This window comes from Protomyctophum bolini, assembly GCF_963924005.1.
Source record: "Protomyctophum bolini genome assembly, chromosome: 24".
Lineage (NCBI taxonomy): Eukaryota > Metazoa > Chordata > Actinopteri > Myctophiformes > Myctophidae > Protomyctophum > Protomyctophum bolini.
This window is the reverse complement of record NC_137885.1, coordinates 17,903,078-17,926,550: the sequence shown is the minus strand read 5'-3', so window position 1 is coordinate 17,926,550 and position 23,473 is coordinate 17,903,078. Positions and strand designations below refer to the sequence as shown.

Sequence of the window (23,473 nt, the reverse complement as noted above, 5' to 3'; positions counted from 1 at the left end):
TAACATTCAGGGAGACGGGGCACTCAATCACATGAAACCTAGCGTCCCGATTCTCTGGTGAATATTTGGCAGAAAGGGAAGATCTACGGAGTGAGTCACAATAAAAGATATTCAGCGTAGAGAGGAAAAACAGAGCGGCCTAGTGATGACCTCTGTGGGACTCCGTGTCAGGAGTTGCGCCTCAAAGTGCAGCTCAAGAACATATTTTAACCTGAACAATTTATTTAATCTGGAACCACATTCCCTCTGAATTCCAGGGTGTTTTCAGATTCATGGGGGTTCATACACTCTCTGTTGAATTAACACTGGATATTACCGTGCCGTTTGGCATGAAACTGACAGTTTCAACTTTCATCATGCCAATCGCATGATTTCGGCACAGGAATATTGATTTTTCAATGACTGATACTGAACTACCTTCAGTTGACATTATTGTCCGGGCACACTTTTGTCATTTGCACATTGCTGTTTGTCTGGAAAAAAGTGTCATTGTCATGTCATCGTCCTACATCTAGCAATAATGTTATTGCATTGCAGTACGTTTCACTTCACAACTTAACACAATATATGCCCAAGACGTCCACAGACATCCTAGGAACTACCGCATGTAGTGCCCATGACTTCTGTGGACGACTGTGGTCGTCTTTTATTTATTTTTTAATTAATGTCAAAATGTGGGTACCCCACTTCGCTATTTTGAAAGAATGAAAGGGCACATAATGTGTTAACTACAACCAATTCCTGTACGCCCTTCAGTACCGACTGGTGTTATACTGAGTTCGAGTTATGAGTTCAGAATTCGGGCATCATCATGCATGCCTCGCCATCTGTCTCCTGTATGCTCTAATGGTGCAAACCATATCTGAAAGGTTAATGCAAGGAAAGGCTTCCAGTGAGGACTTCTCCTTCATTGTACAGGGGGACAGAATAAAGATAATGAGTTTTCTGTTCCCCTGCCGGTCATTTTAATGAAAAACTCACACTGGGATTGGTTTTGTGTCGGTAAATCGCCATCATAAAAAAAAGAATGGGAAATTACAATGACAAACTGGAAAACTCATTACTGACCGACTGAGTGATTCAATATTGGAAAGTGTCAATATTGGAGTGTGTGTGTGTGCGTGTATGCATGCATGTGTGTGCGGTACTCACCGTGACCTTGCCCTCGCAATGAGGGAATCCATCCAGAGGTGGAAGCTCACACTTCTCCTGGGCACCATTTAGGAGGTCTAGAGAGAGAGAGAGAGAGAGATCCGGTTAAAACATTGGAATACCTCTCTGCAGTATCAACTGAAATCACAAATAATACTAAACATGGATGAGGTTGGGCTTCCTGGTGGCTCAGCTTGTTAGACAGATCATAGCAGAAAGAAACCTTGTATCTCAAAGTTTGACCTTTCTTGTGTCGTCATGTTTATGTCGCTATTTTGTACCATTGTCCTATGGCAGCATAAAACCGCAAAGTGTGTGAGCTTGTGCAGTAGATCGGCTATTTTAGTATAGGTAATTGTACAGAGACAGACATACAGTACAGACATACTGTACAGCCAGACAGACAGAAGGCAGAGGCTGTTGCGGGAGAACTAATAGACAGATTTAGAGGGAGATGAAAGTGAGATTAAGTGAGGGTTTGGAGGATGGGAGAGAGTGAGGGGGGAGGGTTAGAGAAAGAATAGGAACAAGGAGAATGAAACAGGAAGGAGGGCTGAGAGAGAGAGAGAGAATTCAATATTGGTCATGGTTGGCTGTGTATTTATTTCATCACTTGAGGTCAACATCTGATGTTGGATGCTGACACCCACACTAGCCTGTTCCTTAAAGCTCAAAATAAATCAATCGCTCCTGCAGGAGAAGAGGTTGACACACCCACACACACACACACACACACACACACACACACACACACACACACACACACACACACACACACACACACTCTGATAGACGTGCACAGACTGTCAATTGAAACACTAACATATGCAATTTAGGCAAAGAAATCTACCTACAATTATATTAGCCCAGCAGCTGTTTTGACAGCTTAAAAGCTTTTCGGTCAATGTGTTTTTAATATTTCAAAAGACGTATTGCGAAAATGTGTTCCTCCTCTAAGCAAAATGTTTGGCATCAAAAGCATGACTTTCTCACATATGCACTGGGTGAACACAACAACTAAAAGTCAAATTCAACTTAATTTCCAGCGGGAACAGTTAATGAGAAGCAACTGTGTTAAGATAGATTTTTTTTCTAAATGTGGACTGTTCACATTACGTTTGTTTTAGACATGGGAGCTGCCCCGGTGGTTTCTATGGCTTCCAGGACTGAATAAGAGCTGGGGATCAGGTCAGCTAGATTTAAGCAAATCCGCCTATAGTGTGTGACACGATATCAGAACTATGACATCTTTTGTTTTACTCTGTGGCATGGATTCAATTAAGGATGGGGGATAAAGACACGCACACGCACACGCACACACACACACACACACACACACAATGGAGGATATCTTGGACATCTCATAACTAGAATGTCATAGAATCCTCACTGCCGTCACAATCTGCCGGTGGCAAAAAAATTGCCACGACAGTGTGATACGAGTCTGGCCAAAAAGCCAGGCTACAAGGGACCTGGCCCTGCTTGCATACTCTGTGTCGACTGTCGATTAAACACCTGAAATGCGTTGATGAGAGGTAGGGACTCAACCCCAGCTCGCTGGTAGATCTGTGTGATTGCCTTTAATGACTTTGGCATCCGACTTTCAAATTTCAAAGCCCTGCTGGTTGTAACAGCTGCAGGTCAACCACCTGCTGACAGTGAGCAGGAATTCTATTGTTTGATCAATCACCCGAGAAGAAAGGGGAGAAAAACAAGGCTGCAAATGCAGGCCACAGCATCTGCTTGAAGTTCATAGATTACTATGCCTTCTTTATATTTAGCAATCACCTACACACCGCAGACACAACTTTAAAATCCAAAGATTAAACCCATTAAGACCTGAGGACCCGGTGATTCTACAAATGGGTGATAAAAAAAAGCACACAAAAAGTAGTATTTACACCCCACTGGCCAGGTTGGCTCTAGGTCTGCAGTCTGCTCTGCTCCCTGTGCAGTCCTACAATGACTGCTGGGCAGTGGCAGCACTGGCAGGTCCCCCTCTTAAAGGCTAGGCCCCTCCCATGGACCAAACCAATGCTGGATTGATTCCACAATCTAACCAGTGAATTCTGAATGTCCAGAGATATCACAATTCATAACACACATTTTAACCCATTCTGACCTGAGATCAGATTTAAAAAATGTCCTCTACATCCTGACAGTTTTCAGAAAAAGCTATGTTTCTATATGTCAGTTCTTCGATTTTTCAAAAATAGCAGACCTACAAGCTTGTAGGTCTGCTACTCGGTGGCGTGCTATGAGCTTGTAGATCTGCTATTTTTCAATAGCTAAAGCATAACATAATGCTAACACCAAAATGGGTTAAAGTGTCACATAGTACTCAAATTATCCTCATATGTATATAATAATAATTAAGAGTACTCAATTTCCCACTATACACTACTAAACCAATGGTATGGTTGGTATGTTCCCTACACAAACCCACGTTTGGTGTTGTTCCCTACAATGGAGTCAACAATCAGTCATCAATCCACAATCACACAATAAAAAATAACACATGTAGGAAACTTAAATACAGTCAGTGGCAGGGTGAACTGCCAAAAGGTGGGGTTTCAGACTCCGCCGGAAGATTGGGAGTGAGTCATGCTTGTTGTGCTTTAAAGCCCAAATTGACAAAAATATGAATGGTTCCAGATAATATTTAAATGTATTATTAATCCATTCATAGACTTTATCCAATTCCTACGGTTTGCCAGTACTTTGTTCTTCTGCTATAAATATATGTATGTATTGTATATATGTATAACATTTTATATGTTTAATTCTACATCTTGTGCCTGACACCAAAAATGTCAACTCTTAAAACCCCACCTGACCCAACGCCCCTTTTTAGAGAGAAAATGTTTTGAAAGCCCCCTCTTCTAATGCAAAAATGGTTCCCTAATGTTAAAAGCTTAGGCATAAACGTTTTTTTTGTCTCAAACCTGGACTGGATCTACATTCGTGCATAATTAATGTAGATTAATTAATGTTGACGGATGGAGAATGGGCAAAGGAAGACTGGCAGGCGGCTTGGCGAAATGCTTGGGCATCAGCATTGTGTCGCCGCTGGCAGAGCGCCATGTCAGAACGCCACGGTGGACAGCGTGATATGAAATAACACAGAGAGATTATGAGGAGACCCCGCCAAGGCCCTATAATGTCCACACTGAACTCTCATTGGCTGTCACCTTGGCAGTTACCATGGGCAACTGCGATGATGGTGATGATGATGACCTTTCATGCTGTCTCTTCTAATTAAGTTTGGCTTTTGATTCCATAATGCGTCATCGCTAGGCTATGCCAGTGCATCTTGCGTGCAAAAAACCCCCCATCAAATGATAATAGAATCTAGAATCTGGAATGGTGGACAGACCAAAGACCATATACTGTAGACCAGTAACCCAAACTTTTTACGCCGTGACCCAAAAGAGTAATTTGATGTCTCCCCCGGGACCCAAACGACTGGAAATAGCAGATCTACAAGCTCACAATGTGTCGTTCCGTGCCACGCTGCGAGCTTGTTGCGAGCTATCTGCACTACTGCTTAAACATATACGTTTTCTGATTTATGGATTTTCTTACATTTTTCTCTATTTGCCATGAATTTACAGGTGGGAAAAATCTTTGAATTCGTTTTTAATTCATGATTTATAATTTTTTTGCTTTTTGGGAGTTTATTTTTTTATGTTTTGAAATAATAATAATTAAAAGCTAAATGTAGGAAACAAAAAATAAAAGGGACCCATAAAAATGTGTCCACCACAACCCACAAATGGGTCCCGACCCAGTTATTTGGGAAGCAGTGATATAGCAGAGAAGATTCATCTTAATGCGTCTGCTGCCTGGGGAGAGGGGGAGGAGAGAGCCAGAGAGAGGAGGTAGGAGGTCAGGTCTCAGCACTTCACAGACCAGTTCAGACTTCAGAATCAGAACACTTCTCTGGAGTGATGCCTGGAGATTAGTTTGCTTCTCTCCGCTGCGGTCGGTCGGCGGATGGGCGTGAGCATTAAATGGTCCTTGTTGGCCGAGTCATGAGAGCTCCAGAACAATGAGGAAACCTCAAGGGAGGAGAACGTCACCATTGGCCGAGCACAGGACCACAAAAAACATTTTTTAAACAAAACCTTTGTCATCGTACAGCAGACACCAGCGTGGTTTGCCACTCCTAGCCCCCACAGTGTCTGTCAGAGTTGAGGGAATCACAGGTATGTATCCGTGCATCGAGTTATCGTATTTTGCCAGTGCTGAAGTAAATTAACCTAATACTATCAACAGACGAACATTTACAAATAGCATTCCATTAACTGGACGTTTGTTGACTTGGACATTCATTATTAACAAAAAACTGTCAAATTCAGTTGCTTTCAAGATAAGCTCAATCTTTTTTGATCCCTGGAGGGAAATCCAGGTGTCATAGCAGCAGCAGCAGGGGATGTGTAACATCTGACATTTCTATTAAAGCATCCCAATGCCAATATCTATAACAATTCCAATAACCTTTCAAATAAATTATTTCCTAATTTCGGCAGTTTCCGCTATAACTACAGTCACCATGTAGATGTCCCGGGCCAGTGTGCAACGATCCAAGCCAAAGCATGAGGTAATCGGCTTGAACTATTTTGCTTTGCTTCCCGAGATCCCACAGCTCGCCCGACCAACCAGCCAACCAACAAACAAACAAACCAACAAAACCACAACATGGCCAATGCATTTGGGCTATCATGGGACCATGAATACAGGAGCTCTTGGGGTCGGGGCTGGGTGAGTGAGGAGACCCAGGGTGCCCTGCTGAGCTCATGCCCCAGCATGCTCCAGGGAAGGGGTGGGCAACTTTGACGATGGAGAGGGCCACTATATTTCCACGCTCACTCCAGAGGGCCACATTGTATATTACTGTCGTAGCAAAGATAGCCGATCTGCAAGCTCAAAAGCAACACGTTTTGAGCTTGTAGATCAGCTATTTTTTGCTATATTTGAATTGAAATCTGAAACTGAAAAGTGTTTCTTTTTTATTTATTTTTTTTAATGCCTTTAGTTATGTTAACTTTATGAACTAAATACAAATACATTGGCCATAAAAAAAGACAATAACATTGTAATACTAGTCATTAAGCTGCCAATAGACTGTAAGTCTAAGTAATTAAAGCGGGTCCATTGATGTAAATAGATTTTCAATGTAATGAGTCCCGGGATGCAGGGATGGTCTTTTAGATGAGTCCCAGGGACATTTTATGAGTCCCACTTCAACGACATTAGGAGTCATATTTTGCCATTTTTACAAATTGCAGCATTTAACTCCCATTTCATTTTATATGGTTATATTCATGTAGAAAACAGAAGAAGAAATTATTATTATAACTAAAGCTAGCAAAATAAACAGTACAGTAGTACAGTAGTGCATCCCGTGGATGCAGAGGTTGTTGTTTAATTGCGTCCCTTATCTATAAACTGTGTTTTGGGATGCAAAATGCACCCTATTTTAATCTCTTGAGTCTATAGACCAGGTCTGAATATAATACTATGTATGTACTATGAAAAGTCTGGTGATGCGAGTTGAACTTGAAATGTTAAGGATAAACCAGGGATCCGGGACAAACAAGTTAAACAACATGACATTTCAGTGTCAATACATCTTCATCAGGTCATACCACGAAGAGGCTAACAATTACTTAACGATATATTTGAGGTCATGTTTGCATGTCTGGAATTGTAACAGCTGAAAGGAATAATATATCAGTATTCTGATATTAACCTACAACCTACAAGGTGGGGACCCCCGGGCCACCAGTTGCCCATGCATGCTCCAGGGTTCCATCAACTGCAGTGCCTGACTGTTTGTACTAAATTATCTCCCTCACACACTATCTGGAGCTGCTGGCATGTAGCCAGTCTGACCTTTTGACTGTCCTTGGCCACGCCCTGACAGTGAAAAGAACAAAACAAAGTGGTGTACAGTATGCTAGAGTCTGGTGAGAGCAGGAGTGAACCTGGTGAGACGTAGGAGGGGCCCGGAGGAGGCAACCCACAGAGCCTAGTCCCTCCACATTATTGTCCATTACATTTACATAAAATGGAAATTCGTCTTTGGCACACCGGCAGTCAGTTACAACAATAAAACATTACAAAAAAGCCTAGTCCCCTAGTCCCTCCACATGCCAGAATTGTACCTCTCAGTCCCGGCATAGTAGTTCCGGAGTGGTTCCAACGGATCGTGTGGCCCTGGTCTTTATCTAGTGGGTCTGATCGAGGGTAGCTACCCGGCTGGGTCACCCGAGTGAGGGGTATGATGTTCGCGAGACCCAAAACCCTGATCACCTTGGGATACATCACTGAGGATACGTCCCAGTTGCATCCATGACCTTGGGATACATCACTGAGGATACGTCCCAGTTGCATCCATGACCTTGGGATACATCACTGAGGATACGTCCCAGTTGCATCCATGCGATTTATTTTCTGTACATACTTTTGTTTACATATTGGCCTTCTAAGAGTTTATCAGTGAGGGTGCTAGTGTGCGACGATTGCCACCAGCATGGCCCAAACTAGGTCAAATCTGAAGAAAAAAAACATCCGAGCTCGTCAAAAACCGATGGATCAGCAAAAGTAAATGAAGATCTTCTCTCGAACTTTCTGATCGGATTATTCCGTGTCATTCTAAGGAAGTCCTCCAGGAAGACAATAAGACATAAAACATGTCCCTTGCATAATGGACTTCTGATATATCACTCTGATATGTTACTGTTGGTCATCCACATGCACATCACTGCTGCCTGACCTTTATGACAAAAGGATAAATAATTAATTGCGCTAAAGGGCGTGGGTGCAATGATGATGAAGAATGCTTATGGATCCAAAAGTGTGATTATAAGTGTCTATGTTCAAAACTGTGTGTATGTGTGTGTGTGTGTGTGCGTGCGTGCATGCATACAGGACAGGGCTCTACGTTTGTCTTTCTCTGTTTTTCGACGACGTTGCTCGCTCCCTGCCCCTACGTCAGTGTAGCATATGATGTGACGTGTCAAACTAGGGGGGTTTCATGATTCTGAATCCATTCCAAGCAATAGTTTTGCACAAAAAACTATCCTTGGGCTAAATGCGGCCCTAGCCACTTGCTTAAATATGCCCATAAATGTGTCATTTGTGATGACGGCTATGGCTGTTTTCAGCCCAACGAGAGTTTTTTTGCACAGCGGCACGGGAATGCACATACACACATGTTTACGTGTGAGCGTGTGTGTCTCAGTGCCTTCTCCCATCCATCAACCAGAAAATCAGCCTGGCAGTCAGTCAGTCAGTCAGTCAGTCGGCCGGCCGGCCGGCCGGTCGGTCGGTCGGTCAGCTAGCCAGTCAGCTATAGCCAGTCTGTCATGCAGTCAGGTAGCCGGCGGTCACCCAGTCAATCAATGAGTGACTGAGTGCCAAACCCATCAGGCTTCTCTGCAGGCTTTAATCACCCAGCAACGAGAGGCTGCAGCCAAAGAGCGACGAGCTAAATTTAGCCTGGGCTCATAATGAAAACACAGAGGGTAGGAACCGATGTGAATGTCTTATCTCTCTCTCACCTCCACCCGGCAGAACCTCTGTGGGCGATAGGAAGGCTGGGAGCCAGCCTTACCATACATATGGCACAACCCACACAGTCGCAGCACGATAGATCTTTTATTCTTTATTATTTAATACCTGCCCTCGTCTCTCGCTCCTCTCCATTTCAGAATTTCACGCTGCACTGCAAACCCCTCCGTGTTATCTTAACTTCTGAGACTGTAAAAAGGGACCCGAATGAGAGTCCATTTGGGTGGACTTTTACAGTCTCAGTCAGAAGTCAAATCAACCACTTAGCCCTTTATAGTTTGTTGTATGACGAATGGTGAAAATACTAGATAATGCATATCTCACATTTTCATCTATAATGACAAAAAGGCAATCTACCTGCAGGTTTTACAGTGTACAAAATACTTGAAGACACACTTAATGCACAAAACGGAACACACGCGCGTGCATGCTATAGCGTGCACAGCCACACACACCATTTTGTCAAGTGGCACATACTGGAGAGGAAACCATGACATCAACCCGTGTACTGTAGCAATGAGACAAAGTGATAGGCGGACTGCCAAACTACGGCTGGCAAACGCCGTTCAGACGGAGGGAGAGAGAGAGCGCGAGAGATAAAAATAGGCGGAGAGAGATGAGAGAGGACAGAATAGGGGGGGGGGGGGGGGGGGAATGGAAGCCGAGACGTTGAGAAAAGATAGCCGTAGTGGAGGGATGGAATTAGACGGAGGGAGAGAATTTTAAATCAGAGGCAGGGCGACGGAAAGAAGAAGGAAGTGAAGGAGCGAGAAAACGAGAACATCTCGGACGGAGAAACACAGACAGTGTTGATTTTGTTGACTATAATACTAGGCGTATCTACAGTAAGGCGAGGGCAGGCGTCCGCCTGTCCAAATCCATTTCTGTCCTGGCCAAAATCCATACAATGAGAAAAAAAGACCCGAGAACTATTAGTGGACAGCTGATTGGCCGTTGCGGTAGAGCGCGACCTTGTAAGGTCATAGACTGGTAAATACGGGACATGAAAGTGTATTATGTAGAAAAAAACCCAAAGATGGCAGGTCCACATGAGCTTGGTTTATTTTAAAGTGTAAAAAAAAAAGAATACGAATGTATATATGTATGTATTTGTGAATGTACTTAAGTCTGTTGTGAGTCTGGCGTAGAGGATTTCATCCTGTGCTGGAAATCAAATAATACTATGACAAAAAATGTCCGTTGACTACCTTTTTTCACTGACGAAAACGAAATGGAATCTAAATGAAAACTAAGCTATGATGACCCGTTGGCTCGTTGCCGAGTAAAAATACAGCGCTGGTATTTTCTTGGCCATCTGTGTACGTGTCTAAGGGTTCTTTAGGGGTCAACAGTAAATACAATTATCGTTTTTCAGGGGGGAAATCTTTTTCTTTTTTTTCATTGCACCTACAGGCACCAGCTCAGTGGTCTTGTGGTTAGAGTTTCCGCAATGGGACTGGGAGGTCGGGGTTCGATCCCTCCTGGACGGGTCTCCCTGCTTGGCACTCAGCAACAAGGGTTGCATTGGAGGTAAGTCCCTGCGACATACTAGCGTCATGCTATAAAAACAGGAGATAGGCTCCTGCCCTATATGGGCCTCACTACATCTACAGGCTCACAACACATGACACTTGCAACGTGTTGTGAGATTGCGTGCTTGATGTGATTGTTATATAGTAGTTTTCAAGGAGCCCGGTAGCGCTGTCACCTCACAGCTAGAAGGTCTAGGGTTTGATTCCCACTGTGGGCGCTGTGGGCGTGTTCTATCAGTCATCAGTGCCCAGACCCTAGGTGGGGTTGGCGACTTTGCATGTTCTCCCCGTGTCCCCTAGGCACCGTCACAAGAAACATGCAGTATTCCTTGTCTCTATACAGCCTCCCCCTGGCCAGCCGGGGTACCTGATGGAGGGGAAAGGAACTGGTTGGAATAACGTGTCCCTTCCACGCGCTACGTCCAACCGGGGAAACCCAGGCACATTTTTTATATTTTTCCAAAAATAGCAGATCTACGAGCTCGATAGCGTGACACTGGTGTAATAATTACAACAGTATATCCTTTCCTCCTCTCCTCTCCTGTGACACGCTATGAGCTTGTAGATCTGCTATCCTTGAATAGCCAACGTATAAAATAATGGTTCAAGTGGTCGGAAAATGCTTTACTGGTTTTAATGGGTTAAGTTACAGTATGACCTCCTGAGACCTCATCCCTCCTTCCTCTCTCCCTCTCTCTCTCCTCTCTCTCTCTCTCTCTCTCTCTTCCATATCCATTTTTGGCACGGATCAAATGAAATCTTGCCTCAAAATCAGGAGCAATCTCTCAAGGCCCGCCGCGCGCACTCATTGGTATTAATTAGTTTGCGGCTGATGTGAGACTAGTCTGACTAATGGTTAATTCAAGGACTCCGTCCGCCATGGTTTCCATGTTCTGTCTGTAGTCTCTCTACCTATTCACCGGCTCTCTCTCTATTGCTCACCAGCCCAGCTCACTCTCCCCATGGTATCACAGATCACACTTTCACTAGCTCTTTCTTTATCTCCCTTTATTTCCATACCGGTCTCCCTCTCTCATACCTGCCAACACTCCTGCTATGTCTCTCTCTCATACCTGCCAACACTCCTGCTAAATGCAGTGTTGACTCCCCTTTCTCGTGCTGTGCTTCTGAATTGCAATTCCTCCTGAAAATAACAACCCAGACTCCATGATGAAAGTGAGCATGCCCATGGGGTGTTACACATCCCATGTTTAAAGGTTTCATGACATTCATTTGACATTGACAATGAGAGCTTGTAGATCTGCTATTTTCAGCAAGCAACCAAGTATAAAATGACTTGTGCCTATTACTTATACAGGATATTTGTCCACTAGTCCCTTGCTAACATTGTATTCTAGTTTGTATTTGTTGACGAAATTGTCAATATATTTAGTCTCATAGTTTTAGTCATGATAGCTTAGTTTTCATTTAGTTTAATTTTGTGTCATAGTATTAGTCGACTGAATCAGCACTGGTGTCAGTGTTGCCAACAAGCACAGCAGAAGAAAACGTGAGCTGGATCTCTCCAAGTCATTTGAGAATAACATCTTATTTTGAGGCATCGTGATGGGTGCCATTATCAATAATTATGCTGTCAACCGCTATGCATTTAAGGGGAAGTCAGGTTGATTTAATTAAAAGTGCAATATGGCAGTGGATCAAGCAAACCTTGGCATCAGAGGGTAATCAAAATAGTTTTCCAAAACTAAGTAATGTGTCGGGCGTGCCATACAGCTGCTCTGGTCAGTAGCATGCAGAGTGAAGTCTTAGTTGGGCCAACAACACTCTCTCCTTTTTATCTATATGTGCCTGGTACTTAGGAACATGTGCACACGCACGCACGCACGCGTTCAAAACGTCAGGCCAGGTTCCATCAGGAGTCCAAATGGATGTGTCCATTTGGTTCCATTTAGTACACTCTCAGAGTTAAATAAGCACTGACAATTTGTATTGATTGAGGGTACCAGAGATAAAACAAATTTGTATCAAAAGGCCTAATATAATGCATATCAACGTGGAGATCCTTGAAATGAAAAAGGTTTAAAGTCACTGAACTAAACTATCCTGGCTGGAACGCCAATCTACACCGCAAAATCCTTCATTTAAATCTCTGTTGGTCCATTTGGTTCCATTTGTATGATGTATCCATTTGCGTCAAAGAGCTGTAAGGGTCCATTTGGTCCGCTGGTGTGTTTGTGCCCGCCTGTGCGTGTGCGTTTGTGTGGCCACGGTTGAGCGAGTCTGTGTCACTGTACACCACAGTTCAGGACTGCTCATCAATTAGCCAAGAGGAGAACATCCCTTTAACCCTATGAATATTGACAGCTGAACTAGAGGAGAGGAGAGGAGAGGAGAGGAGAGGAGAGGAGAGGAGAGAATACCGTTTTATTGAGGAGCGCTGGCCCCTCCTATGCCCAGTCTGTGTGAACACACACATTGGCTGATGATTGGTTGATACACCATAGCAATGATTTTATTGGCTGAGCAAAGTACATATTGACGATAAAAGTGAGGGCGGAAAAGTGAAGACGGAAAAAGTGATTGGTGGGAAAGGGAATGCCAATTTGTGGTGATGTGATTGGCTGAGCGTGGAATGTGATGTATGATAATGTATGTATATTAAGAGCGCCCCTCACTTCACACGAGTGTGATGTTTCAGTTCATTGTCTTATATAGGGCACAGGACAGAGAAGCACATGGGAGACAATGGCACAAAGGGAGGAATAAAATACATAACATAAAAATAAAACCCTGAATCTCATTTGTGAAAGAAAATGTCTCCGTCCGAGGACAGAGGAGAAGAGACCATCAACCTTTTCGGTTTTTGGGGGGCTGTATATAGAGAGAGAGAGAACAGCCCAGAGTGCACGGAGATTGCAGTGTGGGCAGCCCCCAAAAAATAATAAAATCCAACCCCCTTGTGATTAGTTTGCTTCGCTGCCGAGCCATGACTAATGTTCCACTGTTTATCTGAGCAAATGGCAGAAACGGCATGGCTGCTGGTGACTGTGTGACTATCTCTCTAACGTCTACGGTGGCGCGAACAGAGCGTTAACAGCTGTTACGTTTTTGGTGGTGATGGGATTCCACTGCAAGCGATAATTACATGACTCGTCTCAGTCTGTCACATGCCCAAATTATTCTCTTCCTATAAGGAAACTCAACGGGCGATACAGCGGTGCTGCATTGTATCGGTCGTTTTACCAAACCATAGCCATGGACATATCAACTTGGTATTTGTGTGAACGCACGTTAAGGAAAAGCAACTAGTCGACTAGTAAAACCACTAGTCGACCTCGCTGGTACTAGTTGAATAGTTGATAAGAAAAAAATATATAAATATATATTGATAATTTTGTATTATTCATATTATTATTATTGTAGTTGTTGTTGTACACGTTCTCACTGCACGTTTTTCTATCTGTTGTCCAGGGCTCGAGATTAACGGCGTCCCGACGTCCCGGGGACTGTAAAATATCTATTTGGGACGTAAATGTATCTCATCCGGGACGGTTTCGGGACGAGAGGAGTTTTTACACTGAAAATGCACATTTCGTGTGCAGCGATGAGCAGCATGATAATTTCTCCGTGCCGTCAACCAATGCTCTGTCGGACCAAACTAGTATGCCTCCCGTTGACAACAACAACGCACACACTACATTCACCCAACGGAATCATAGGAATTATATTGCTTTTTCCCCGTGGATGAGACATTTAGATTGAAAAACTATCGGTTGGAAGCGTGGATAAGACCATGGTTGTGTGTCACAGAAAGGTTCCATATGGACATGGGGCTATACACTACACCAACGTTTAACGTTAGCTTCCATGCTAGGCTTGCTAGCTGGCGTCGACATTAAATAATATGTTGGTATATAATCATCTGAAGCAACAGATGTTTTCTAATGCTCAGATTGTTCTGGAATTGCTGCCCCAACACTGTGGAATGCACACACCAAAACCAAAACGCTCTCATTCCACAGTTTTTATTGATTGTATTTATTATTATTATTATTTATTGATCCTTCGTCTTAGTATTCCCCCTAATAAAGTTGTTTTTATTTGTTTTCTCATGCCAACCATGTAATAGACATTTGAGTATTCATATACCTGCATTGCTGCACGTTATCTGTTGGACTTGATAAAGTAGCCTACACCAAAATAACAAAATCCATTTGAAAATAAAAATCACTGTTCTCAGGTCGAATATTGATATGCGATTAAAATGTGATTAATTTAGATTAATGAATTACAAAGCCTCTGATTAATTCGATTAACATTTTTAACCAAGCCCTATTTTTCATCTGGGAGCATTTTGACTAAATCAGTGTATCTGCAGAAGAAACATGAAGCCAGACAAGTAATGTACTGCATGTATTCAATACATGCAGTACATTATTTGTTTGGCTTAATTGTATTTCTATTACAATAGGAATACAGTTATTAATTTCAGAATTTGAGTGGTGCTTTTTGTACATTTTTTCCCCGGGACGGTATACATTTACTTCGGGACGGTTCAAATTGTATTTTGGGACGGTTCCGGGACGGTGGTGAAAAAAGTTAGTCTGGAGCCCTGCTGTTGTCATGGCAACCTAGCTGCTGCTACGCAAAACTCCTCTTTCTGCGTCTTTATTACATAATAATAGGTAGTTAAACAACTAGTCTAACTAGTCTACTATAGTCAAAATCACTAGTCGTGAAAGCCCTAACGCGTGTGTGTGTGTGTGTGTGTGTGTGTGTGCGTGCGTGTGCGTGTGTGTGTGTATGAGGCTGCATGTGTGTTGACCATGGAAACGGGCAGGCAGACTGCAGATCAGCGCAGCGCAGCTGCATGATGTAATGCTACAGTGGACTCAGGGAGAAAAAAACAAACGTCTTTTTGTTTTTCAAGAGCGTCGTAATGAGCATCGGGGTCAATCAGCACACACATGAACTGTTGTGTGTGTGTGTGTGTGTGTGTGTGTGTGTGTGTGTGTGTGTGTGTACGTACTTGTTTGTGTGTTTCTGGAGGGGGGGGGGGGACATGTATTCTCCTTTGCAGTGTCTCCAGTGCATGCCCAGACATTACTGCAACGTGTGTGTGTGTGTGTGTCTGTGTGTGTGTCTGTGTGTGTGTGCACGCATGCACGTGTACGCGGCACCGCACCGAGTGCGCGACAGCATGCGAGTCCTGGCCGTTTGGCAGCCGACGTGGCCTGGCTATAAGCCTCCATCCCTGGACCTCTGCTTCTCGTACCTTGGCCTGGACTTTAGCTGCTGAATTAGGCTTTAATCAGCAAGGGTAAGCCGAGATGGAACAGAGAGAGAGAGAGAGAGAGAGCAAGGCCAGATGTGAAACAACAGCAGGACGGCTGTTTTGACAGAGGGAGTGAGGAGGGGAGGGATGTTTATACCGGGACAGGAAAAGGAGGTCGAGGAAACTACCTAACAGTATATAGGCAGTGGTACCGTGGGACGGTGGGAGATTTTAACAAGCACAATAACAACAGAGACGAGACATGACAAGAAGGGGGGGAGGGGTAAGGGGTAAAAGACAGACAGAGAGAGAGAGAGAGGGAGAGAGCGGTAGTAAGTGGCACAGTGAGCAGTGACTTGATTAATTAAGGTGATGCAGAGAGAGTGAGACGGCCAGAGAGAGGAGAAATAGACTAAAAAGTGCACAGAAAGGTAGAGTGCAAGAACAGAGAAGGAAGCTAATGGATGAGAGAGCTGTTTTAGAGCCGCAGGGTTAGAGTGCGAAGTGATGGAGAGAGAAAGGACTTAATAGTGTGAGAGAGAGAGAGAGAGAGAGAGAGAGAGAGAGAGGGAGAGAGAGAGAGAAAGGAGAAATGAAAAGACAGAGAAGCACGTGGCAAGGCGTGTGGTGTGCTGCTAACTCCAGATGTTCCTTCCATCCATTTCCCTCCCACCCTGGCCTTGATCAACCACTACCCCAGAGGAGAAGCTACCCATGGGGAATGGGGAGGATGGGAGGATGGGAGGGGGTGGTGGAAAAAGTACTCAAAATGTACTTGGCATCAGAATGTTTTGAAAAAAGCAGATCTACAAGCTCACAGTGTCGCAAGTCGCAACGCGACGAAAGTACAGTACGAGTAAATGTACTTAGTTACTTTCCAGCACTGATGGGAGGGGGTGTGCGGGCCAAGGCCTGCTGTGTATACGTACGTGTGTGTGTGTGTGTGTGTGTGTGTGTGTAAGAGAGAGAGAGAGAGAGAGAGAGAGAGAGAGAGAGATTGAAGGCCTGCCTGCCTGCGTGCCTGTGTGCGTGCGTACGTGCATGTATACTCGCTAGGGATGGACTCAATTTATCCAATTCCATTCTATTTGATCAGCTCACAATATGAAAAGCAAATGTTTATTTGCTGATGTGGCGACCCTTTGCTCGCTCCGAGTTGTTCCTGCGCTCTGTCGTTCCTTTTAAGCAGGGAATGGATAGCAATCCTAACTAAGTTAGCGTACAGCAGACACCAAATGGCAAAGTAGAGGAAAGTCTGGTTTCTGTAATGTCTGGTTTGAAACTATGCTTTCTTCAAAACGAGTTGTTCAATGTTTGAATGGGGAGGAGATGTGCGTTTTGCTGAAACGCTAAATAAACTCAAGTCAGTTCTTGGGGGAAAATATGAAATTCTACAATATAAATGTATAATGTTATGTATCTCTCTACAGCTCATCATTTAACCTCTGTTCAGCAAATGTTAAGACTAAAACATGTTCTCATTCCTAGTACTATATAATCATCATCCTGTTCTCTAGTCTAGCTTTGTGAGCAACCTTTTTGCTGTGCAATCTCAAGCCACTCTGCAATGCACCTCGCCGGCCCTAATGAAGGCAAAATGATCTGCACGTTCTCCCCATATGTTTACAAGTAGCCTATAAGGAGATGTGTGGTGTAGTGCAGTCCATACGCGAAGGAGGGCTCTCCCCAAGGGACACCTAGACAGCTAGTTGGCTGAACGCACACCCACTTAAAACACACACACACGCACGCACACACGCACGCATACACACAATGTGGTTGTGAGCTTTTATGCATCTTGAAGAAGAGGTAAATGTGTTGGAAAACAGCTCCGCGGCTCCACACTGCTGTTGATGCTGTTCCATCACGTGGTGGAGCTGGCAGGTGGAGCTACAGAGATCTAGACACGCCGAGGGCCAGCAGCACATCCTGCCTGGAGCAACACATCAAAGGGTGTGGTCGGGGCTTAAGGCCGTTTGCTCTGGCTTCAAATTCCAGATGTGATGACTTGTCATGCTAGGATCATAGAGTTATATGTAACCTAGAGGGTGTACGAGGAGCGACAGCCCCGGCCCCAGCTATTCATTTCACTGGAAGTTGCTCAGTGGCGTTTTGAAGCATCCGGAAGCACGCTCTACTTCCGCACTTCCGAAGAGCTAACGAGCGCTCCGTGCTGTGCGGGGTTTACTCACTCACGCTACAATGCACGGGACCACTTGCAGTTCCAGCTTCCCATCTAGGTAGTAGAATTGGTCACTGCATTATATGTAAGTGTCTGCTGGCTGTTACACACACTTGGGAGGAATTCCAAGGCGCAGACAAGACAAGAGCACATTCCAACCAGTGAAGTGAGTGACCCCACTCAAACACAAGCTCATGTATCCTAACTCGACAGGTTTATTCTGGCTTCATTCTGCACTTCCAGAAGGAGTTCCACCACAGCCCCGACAACCTCTGCGATGTGCCAAAGAAATAAAAGGAAAAGTCATGCAGCTCAGCTTCCATCAACCGCACACACAATGGGTGCCGTTGTTTGGAAAATGTACCTGTCTTCTTGTAGCATTATAAACGATTGCAATCGAGCAGAGTATTGGTGTTCACATTAACCAAAGAAATGGTACTTCACCATGGATTGGAACCACAATTTACCCTCACACTGACCATCACTCAAAATGGCTGCAGAACATTTCCAGTGTGTGTGTAGGTGTGTGTGTGTGTGTGTTGGGGGGGGCCTGACCAAGGAACTGTGTGGTCGTAAAAAAACATTGTTTAACTCTTTTTGGCTTAGATGTTGTATATATGTACATATGTGTATATGTAATGTTGGCAGACCGGAAAAGTGGTCGCAAGAACCTGTTTCGTTCTGTGACATGTAAAAACAAACGATTCAAGAGCACTTTAGTACCAACGGCAATCAGGCTCTTTAACTCCCCGACCAGCTGCTAGGCATATGAACTGGACTATTGGGCTTCCTAGCTTTTAGTTTAAACTCTTTTGTGCGATGTAGAATGGTTTTTCGTCGGCACTGACCATATCCACACGGCACCCAATTTTGCTTTGACTTAATACTCGTCAATCTGTGTGTCTCAGATGTGTTAATGAATGCAGAGTGACAAAAAGATGTGTGTGTGTGTGTGTGTGTGTGTGTGTGTGTGTGAGAGAGAGAGAGAGAGAGAGAGAGAGAGAGAGAGAGAGAGTATGAATGTTGTGTGCGGAAATCTATATGTGATGGGTACTTGGGAGCGGACAGAATCTCTCAGCACCTGATTAGTATCGAGTGTGTGTGTGTGTGTGTGTGTGTGTGTGTGTGTGTGTGTGTGTGCACGCACGCGCGTATAACATGTGTATGTGAGAGTGTGTGTGTACAGTATGTTTGTGTACCTGATTAGCATTGATCTGATCCTTGAGGAAGTAAACAAGCCTTCCCGTCCATAATGGAGAGACCACAGGCTCCGCTTTCAATCACAAGATGACCGGTTTCCGACATTATGTAATTAGAATGGAACAACAGAGGACATTCTATTATATTCCATTCTATTCGATTATTATCATTTTATTTATTGATTGAAATTTATCGGTTTTTTTTCGCCTTTATTTTATATTTTTTATAGAAGGACAGACAGTAGGCTGACAGGAAATGGGGAGACATATGGGGGGGTGACATGCAGTAAAGGCCGTCGGGATCAGGAGTCGAACACGTGGCACACTGCCAGACTGGATTACCAGCCAAGGTGCCTGAGCCCAGGCTATTCATTGTTTACATAGATTATCACCCAGGCATTTGTCATTGTTCAAGATGATCCCACTGATGGCCAGCGGTGGAAAAAGCACTCAATTGTTTTTCTTAATTAAAAGTATCACTGCAATATAGAACGAGAAAGATGCAATTCTTGAAAAATTGCAGTGCGTTTGCCGCAATCGCTAATATAGGCCCTTCCCACTAATTTTGCTAGCCAATTACAATGTCACGTGTGTACACTGTGATCATGTGTAAGTAAATCAGAGGGAATTTATCCCCCCAAATTTTTTTTGCAACAAACGGTTAAAAAGTAGAATTCAAAATTAATTCAAAATGTACTTGAGTAAAAGTACAAAAGTATCGGCATCAAAATGTACTACCGAAAGTAGAAAGTACTCACTATGCAGAATGTCCCATTTGAAGTTTTCTACAAGCTTGTTTCTCAAGTGGCCGCAATTTAGATAGGGTTGAAGGGTTGAAGTGATTAATGCATGTTTCGTAATAATAAAAGTAACTATAGTAACTCAAGTTTTCAAATAAAAGTACAGTATTTGCCTTTGAGATGTAGTGGAGTAGAAGTAAACGTATTGGAAATTGGAAATACTCAAGTAAAGTACAAAAACTAGCTCAAAATGAGTAAGTACACCACTGCCCATGTCTTTGCCGACCACTGGAGGAGGTCACTCGGCACGGTGGAGGCAGTGCAGCTTGTGCACATTGCTCAGCTAGCCGTATGAGCCCCGAGGGCTGTGTGGAATCATTTCTCCATACGGTTACTAGTGAAAGCCTTACTGTCTTCATATAATCATGTGTACTAGGCTGTGTAATGACAGGTCTTGTGGCAAACATGAGGAGGATGTTCATTCATCTCATCCATTCATTCATTCATTCGTGTATCATCTGCATACTATAGAATCAACTGTATATGTGATCTAATGCTTTCAACAGAGAACCCTTTGTTGTTAATGCACTCCTGTGGTCAACTCATGTAATAATCTTCTATCTTAGAAATAAATAAAAAGTGTCTCCCCGAATCGGTTTGCCTCAACATCCTGATTTATCCAAAATGTGTTGACAGGTGATAGCTGTCATCGCCCTCTCCGCGCTGTCATCACTCCCCTCACCCAGGGAAAATACAGGCCGGGTACAGTTAATGAATATAATGACTGTTTTATCCCTTTGTGTTTCTACAGTACAGCACGGCCCAGAATTGTAACTTTGACAAACTGAAATGCATTATGTCCGATAGAGACATATTTTAACCTTATTTATGTTTTTCCTTTTAGTCGCTTAGTTGTGAATAAAGAGTCAAAGGAGTGACTGAGTGAAAACCGATGTGATACTAGCCATAACAGATAAATCATTTGGCTAATCACCAGATTGTTATAGTTCTGCGTTACGCTTCTGCTGCCGTCGTCACGCGTGCGCGCTCGCGTGCATGTGTGTGTGCGTGCGTGCAAACAACCAAGAAATTCCAGTTTGATTGCATGTGTACATGCAGTGTGACTGGTCCATAAAATGGTGCTTTACAGCCTCCCATAAAGAACAGTATGGTAGTCTGTTTTAGCACTGTGGTGCAATGTGTGAAATGTAGATTTCAGACCTTGGGAGTCTGACACAGCATCCGAGCATTGATTTTCAGCAGCCAAATGTGTCGTGTATGTACAAGGACTTTTGCTTTACACCGCTTGCTCGCATGCGGCATGGCAACGTTTAATTTAAATATATAGATCCATAGGCTACGTTCGCTTCATTTAATTCATTTTAATATAACCGTAAAACTGTATATAGACGCTAGAGCTGATCGTATTAAAAGACTGCATTGGAAGTGTTTGAAGTGGGATGGTGCCATTGTTCTACTTGCGGAGGCTCTGTGCCTGTAGCCCTGCGGCATAGAGGAGGGGGCTCCGGTGGAGGGGAGGAGGAGGAGGAGGAGGAGGTGGAAATTGAGCTCGGCACCCACAGCGCTATTCTGGCTCTGTGCTCGTGATACATGATCAAGTCCTCCGTCCTCGTCTGCCTCCGTCCTTCAGTGACATTGAGGCCTTTGAGGATCTCTCATCCTTCAGGCAGTGCTAGGCCGGGGACAGCCGCAAAGGGATCGATGACACAGAGAGAGAGAGAGAGAGAGAGAGAGAGAGAGAGACAGAGACAGAGACAGAGAGAGAGAGAGGAGAGAGAGGAACGGACGCTCTGAGCAGCAGACAGGGCCAGGGCCATTAGCGGGGGAAAGCAGACTGTGTCTCAATAAAACAAATGGAACAGAAAAAGGCGAGACGAAAAATGCCAGATGCAACAAATCAGCAGGGCTAGCAGTGCTGGTGTGGGCGAATAGTAATTTAACCAAGGGATGGTATCTTTAACATCAGCATGAGCCAAACTGATATCTTACTCTAAGGCATGAGCATGTGCATCATGTGTGTGTGTGTATGTGTTTGCGTGTGTGCGCGTGTGTGTGTGTGTGTGTGTGTGTGTGTGTGTGTGTGTGTGTGTGTGTGTGTGTGTGTGTGTGTGTGTGTGTGAATAGGATTACATGTGTAAATTACCGCAATGCACAGGCATATCATTGACCTGGTGGTTTCACCATATAATTTATGTCAGTACAAATGCTGAATGGTTTACCCAGTCATGACCTATATTCCAATATCCTTAACACCCCTGATGTTTATTTTGTGCTTGTAAATCAAGATCTGAAACATGCCGATCCTTGGACATTTAGTAGACACTCTTATCCAGAGTGACTTACAATAAACAAGGTAGTTAATCCCATAAACAGAATGCAAGAGTGAACAGTGAGTGTACTGCTTCAACACATTTGGATAGCAGGTAAACAATGAACCTATTGTTGTAGCATCTGTCTACAGCAAACACCATGCTGTCTAAACCACATTATTTTGTAACAAAAAGGCCTTGTGCACTCCTACTAGGACAGGTGCATCGGAGCCGGCAACCCTAGCAGTAGTTGAATTAGTTGACAACGTTTCGGTCTAAACGACCTTCATCAGGTATCTGGGATCCTGGGTGACCATGATAGAGCAGTGGTTCCCAAAGAAGGGTCCGGGGACCCCCAAGGGTCCTTGATGGAGTTCCCCGGGGACCCGGGGTCCCCAACGGGTCCATTTGTACACTCTGAGAGTTAAAATACCATTGATTTTACAAGGTTTCGACATAAAAATGCCATTAAAAGGCAGCCTAATGCATGTCAAACTGGGGGTCCTTGAAATTAAACGGGTTGAGAATCACTGCTAGAGCCGTAAAAGTCTTCTGGCATATCAAATGGGGGTCTGCGGGTTAATTAGTGTCAATGTGGGGGTCCTTGACAGTGGGAACCACAGTGTTCTGCATCAGTGTGCGTACAATGTGTTCATGTGTCCATATAATACACTGCTGAAAACTAGTACAGAATCCAGTGGTTGTAAAAGTACTCAAATGTTTTACGTAAGCAAAAGTATCAATACTGCATTGTAGAAATACTCTGTTACAAGTAAAAGTCCAGAATTCAAAATGTACAAAAATGTACTTACGTACAGTACTTAAGTAAATTTACTTAGTTACTTTCCACCACTGACAGTACCCAATGGATCCAATGTAGTTATTATTTAGTCGCAAGCTTATTAACACTTTTCACTGGTTAAATATTTATAAAAAACACTTTCAACAGAGTGTCCCTATTCTTTTGGAAAATATAAATACATAAGATAAAATAGCTGATCTAAAAGATCATAAGGTGTGAGGCATTGTCACACTGAATATATGAATAAAAATACAATAAGCCATTCCTTTGTGGAAAAAAATAAAACAGATGAAATATGGAGATACAACTGACATCAATGATATGCAAGAGTGTGGTAATATAAAGGAGAGAGAGTGTCTGTATGTGCAATTGTGCATCTCTCTCCCCCTTTCCTGTCAGCCTACTGTGCATCAGGGAAACAAAACCGGACAAAAAGCAGAGTTGCTCCCATCTGCTCCTCCGCTGATCAGCATCCAGCCCCAGATAATCCTACTTTCAATGCTGTAGGCTCTATGTAAGTCAAACCTCATTCACATAGCATCTGTTTTAAACCGACGTTCATGAGAAACAGCAAACGTGACGTAAAACCAACTTCAAACGAATTCCGGGACAAAAATGTCCAAAGCAGCCGTGAGACACGGAGAGAGGCGTACTGAGCAAAGATAAACCTAGTGCTGAAGTTGTCACTGTGCATTGAGGTGACCTGGTGTAACAATGGCTTC

At 43.8% G+C, this 23,473-nt stretch overlaps 1 protein-coding gene across 2 annotated transcripts in view; it reads right to left on the bottom strand.

The window, feature by feature from the left end:
- The window catches only part of mgat5 (alpha-1,6-mannosylglycoprotein 6-beta-N-acetylglucosaminyltransferase), a 132,930-nt gene that overhangs the window by 67,851 nt on the left and 41,606 nt on the right, over positions 1-23,473 (bottom strand). For both annotated transcript variants that reach the window (XM_080758872.1, XM_080758871.1), the window contains exon 4: positions 1,153-1,229. In XM_080758872.1, coding sequence (XP_080614998.1) covers positions 1,153-1,229 — 77 coding nt within the window. The remainder of the gene's footprint in view (positions 1-1,152; positions 1,230-23,473) is intronic.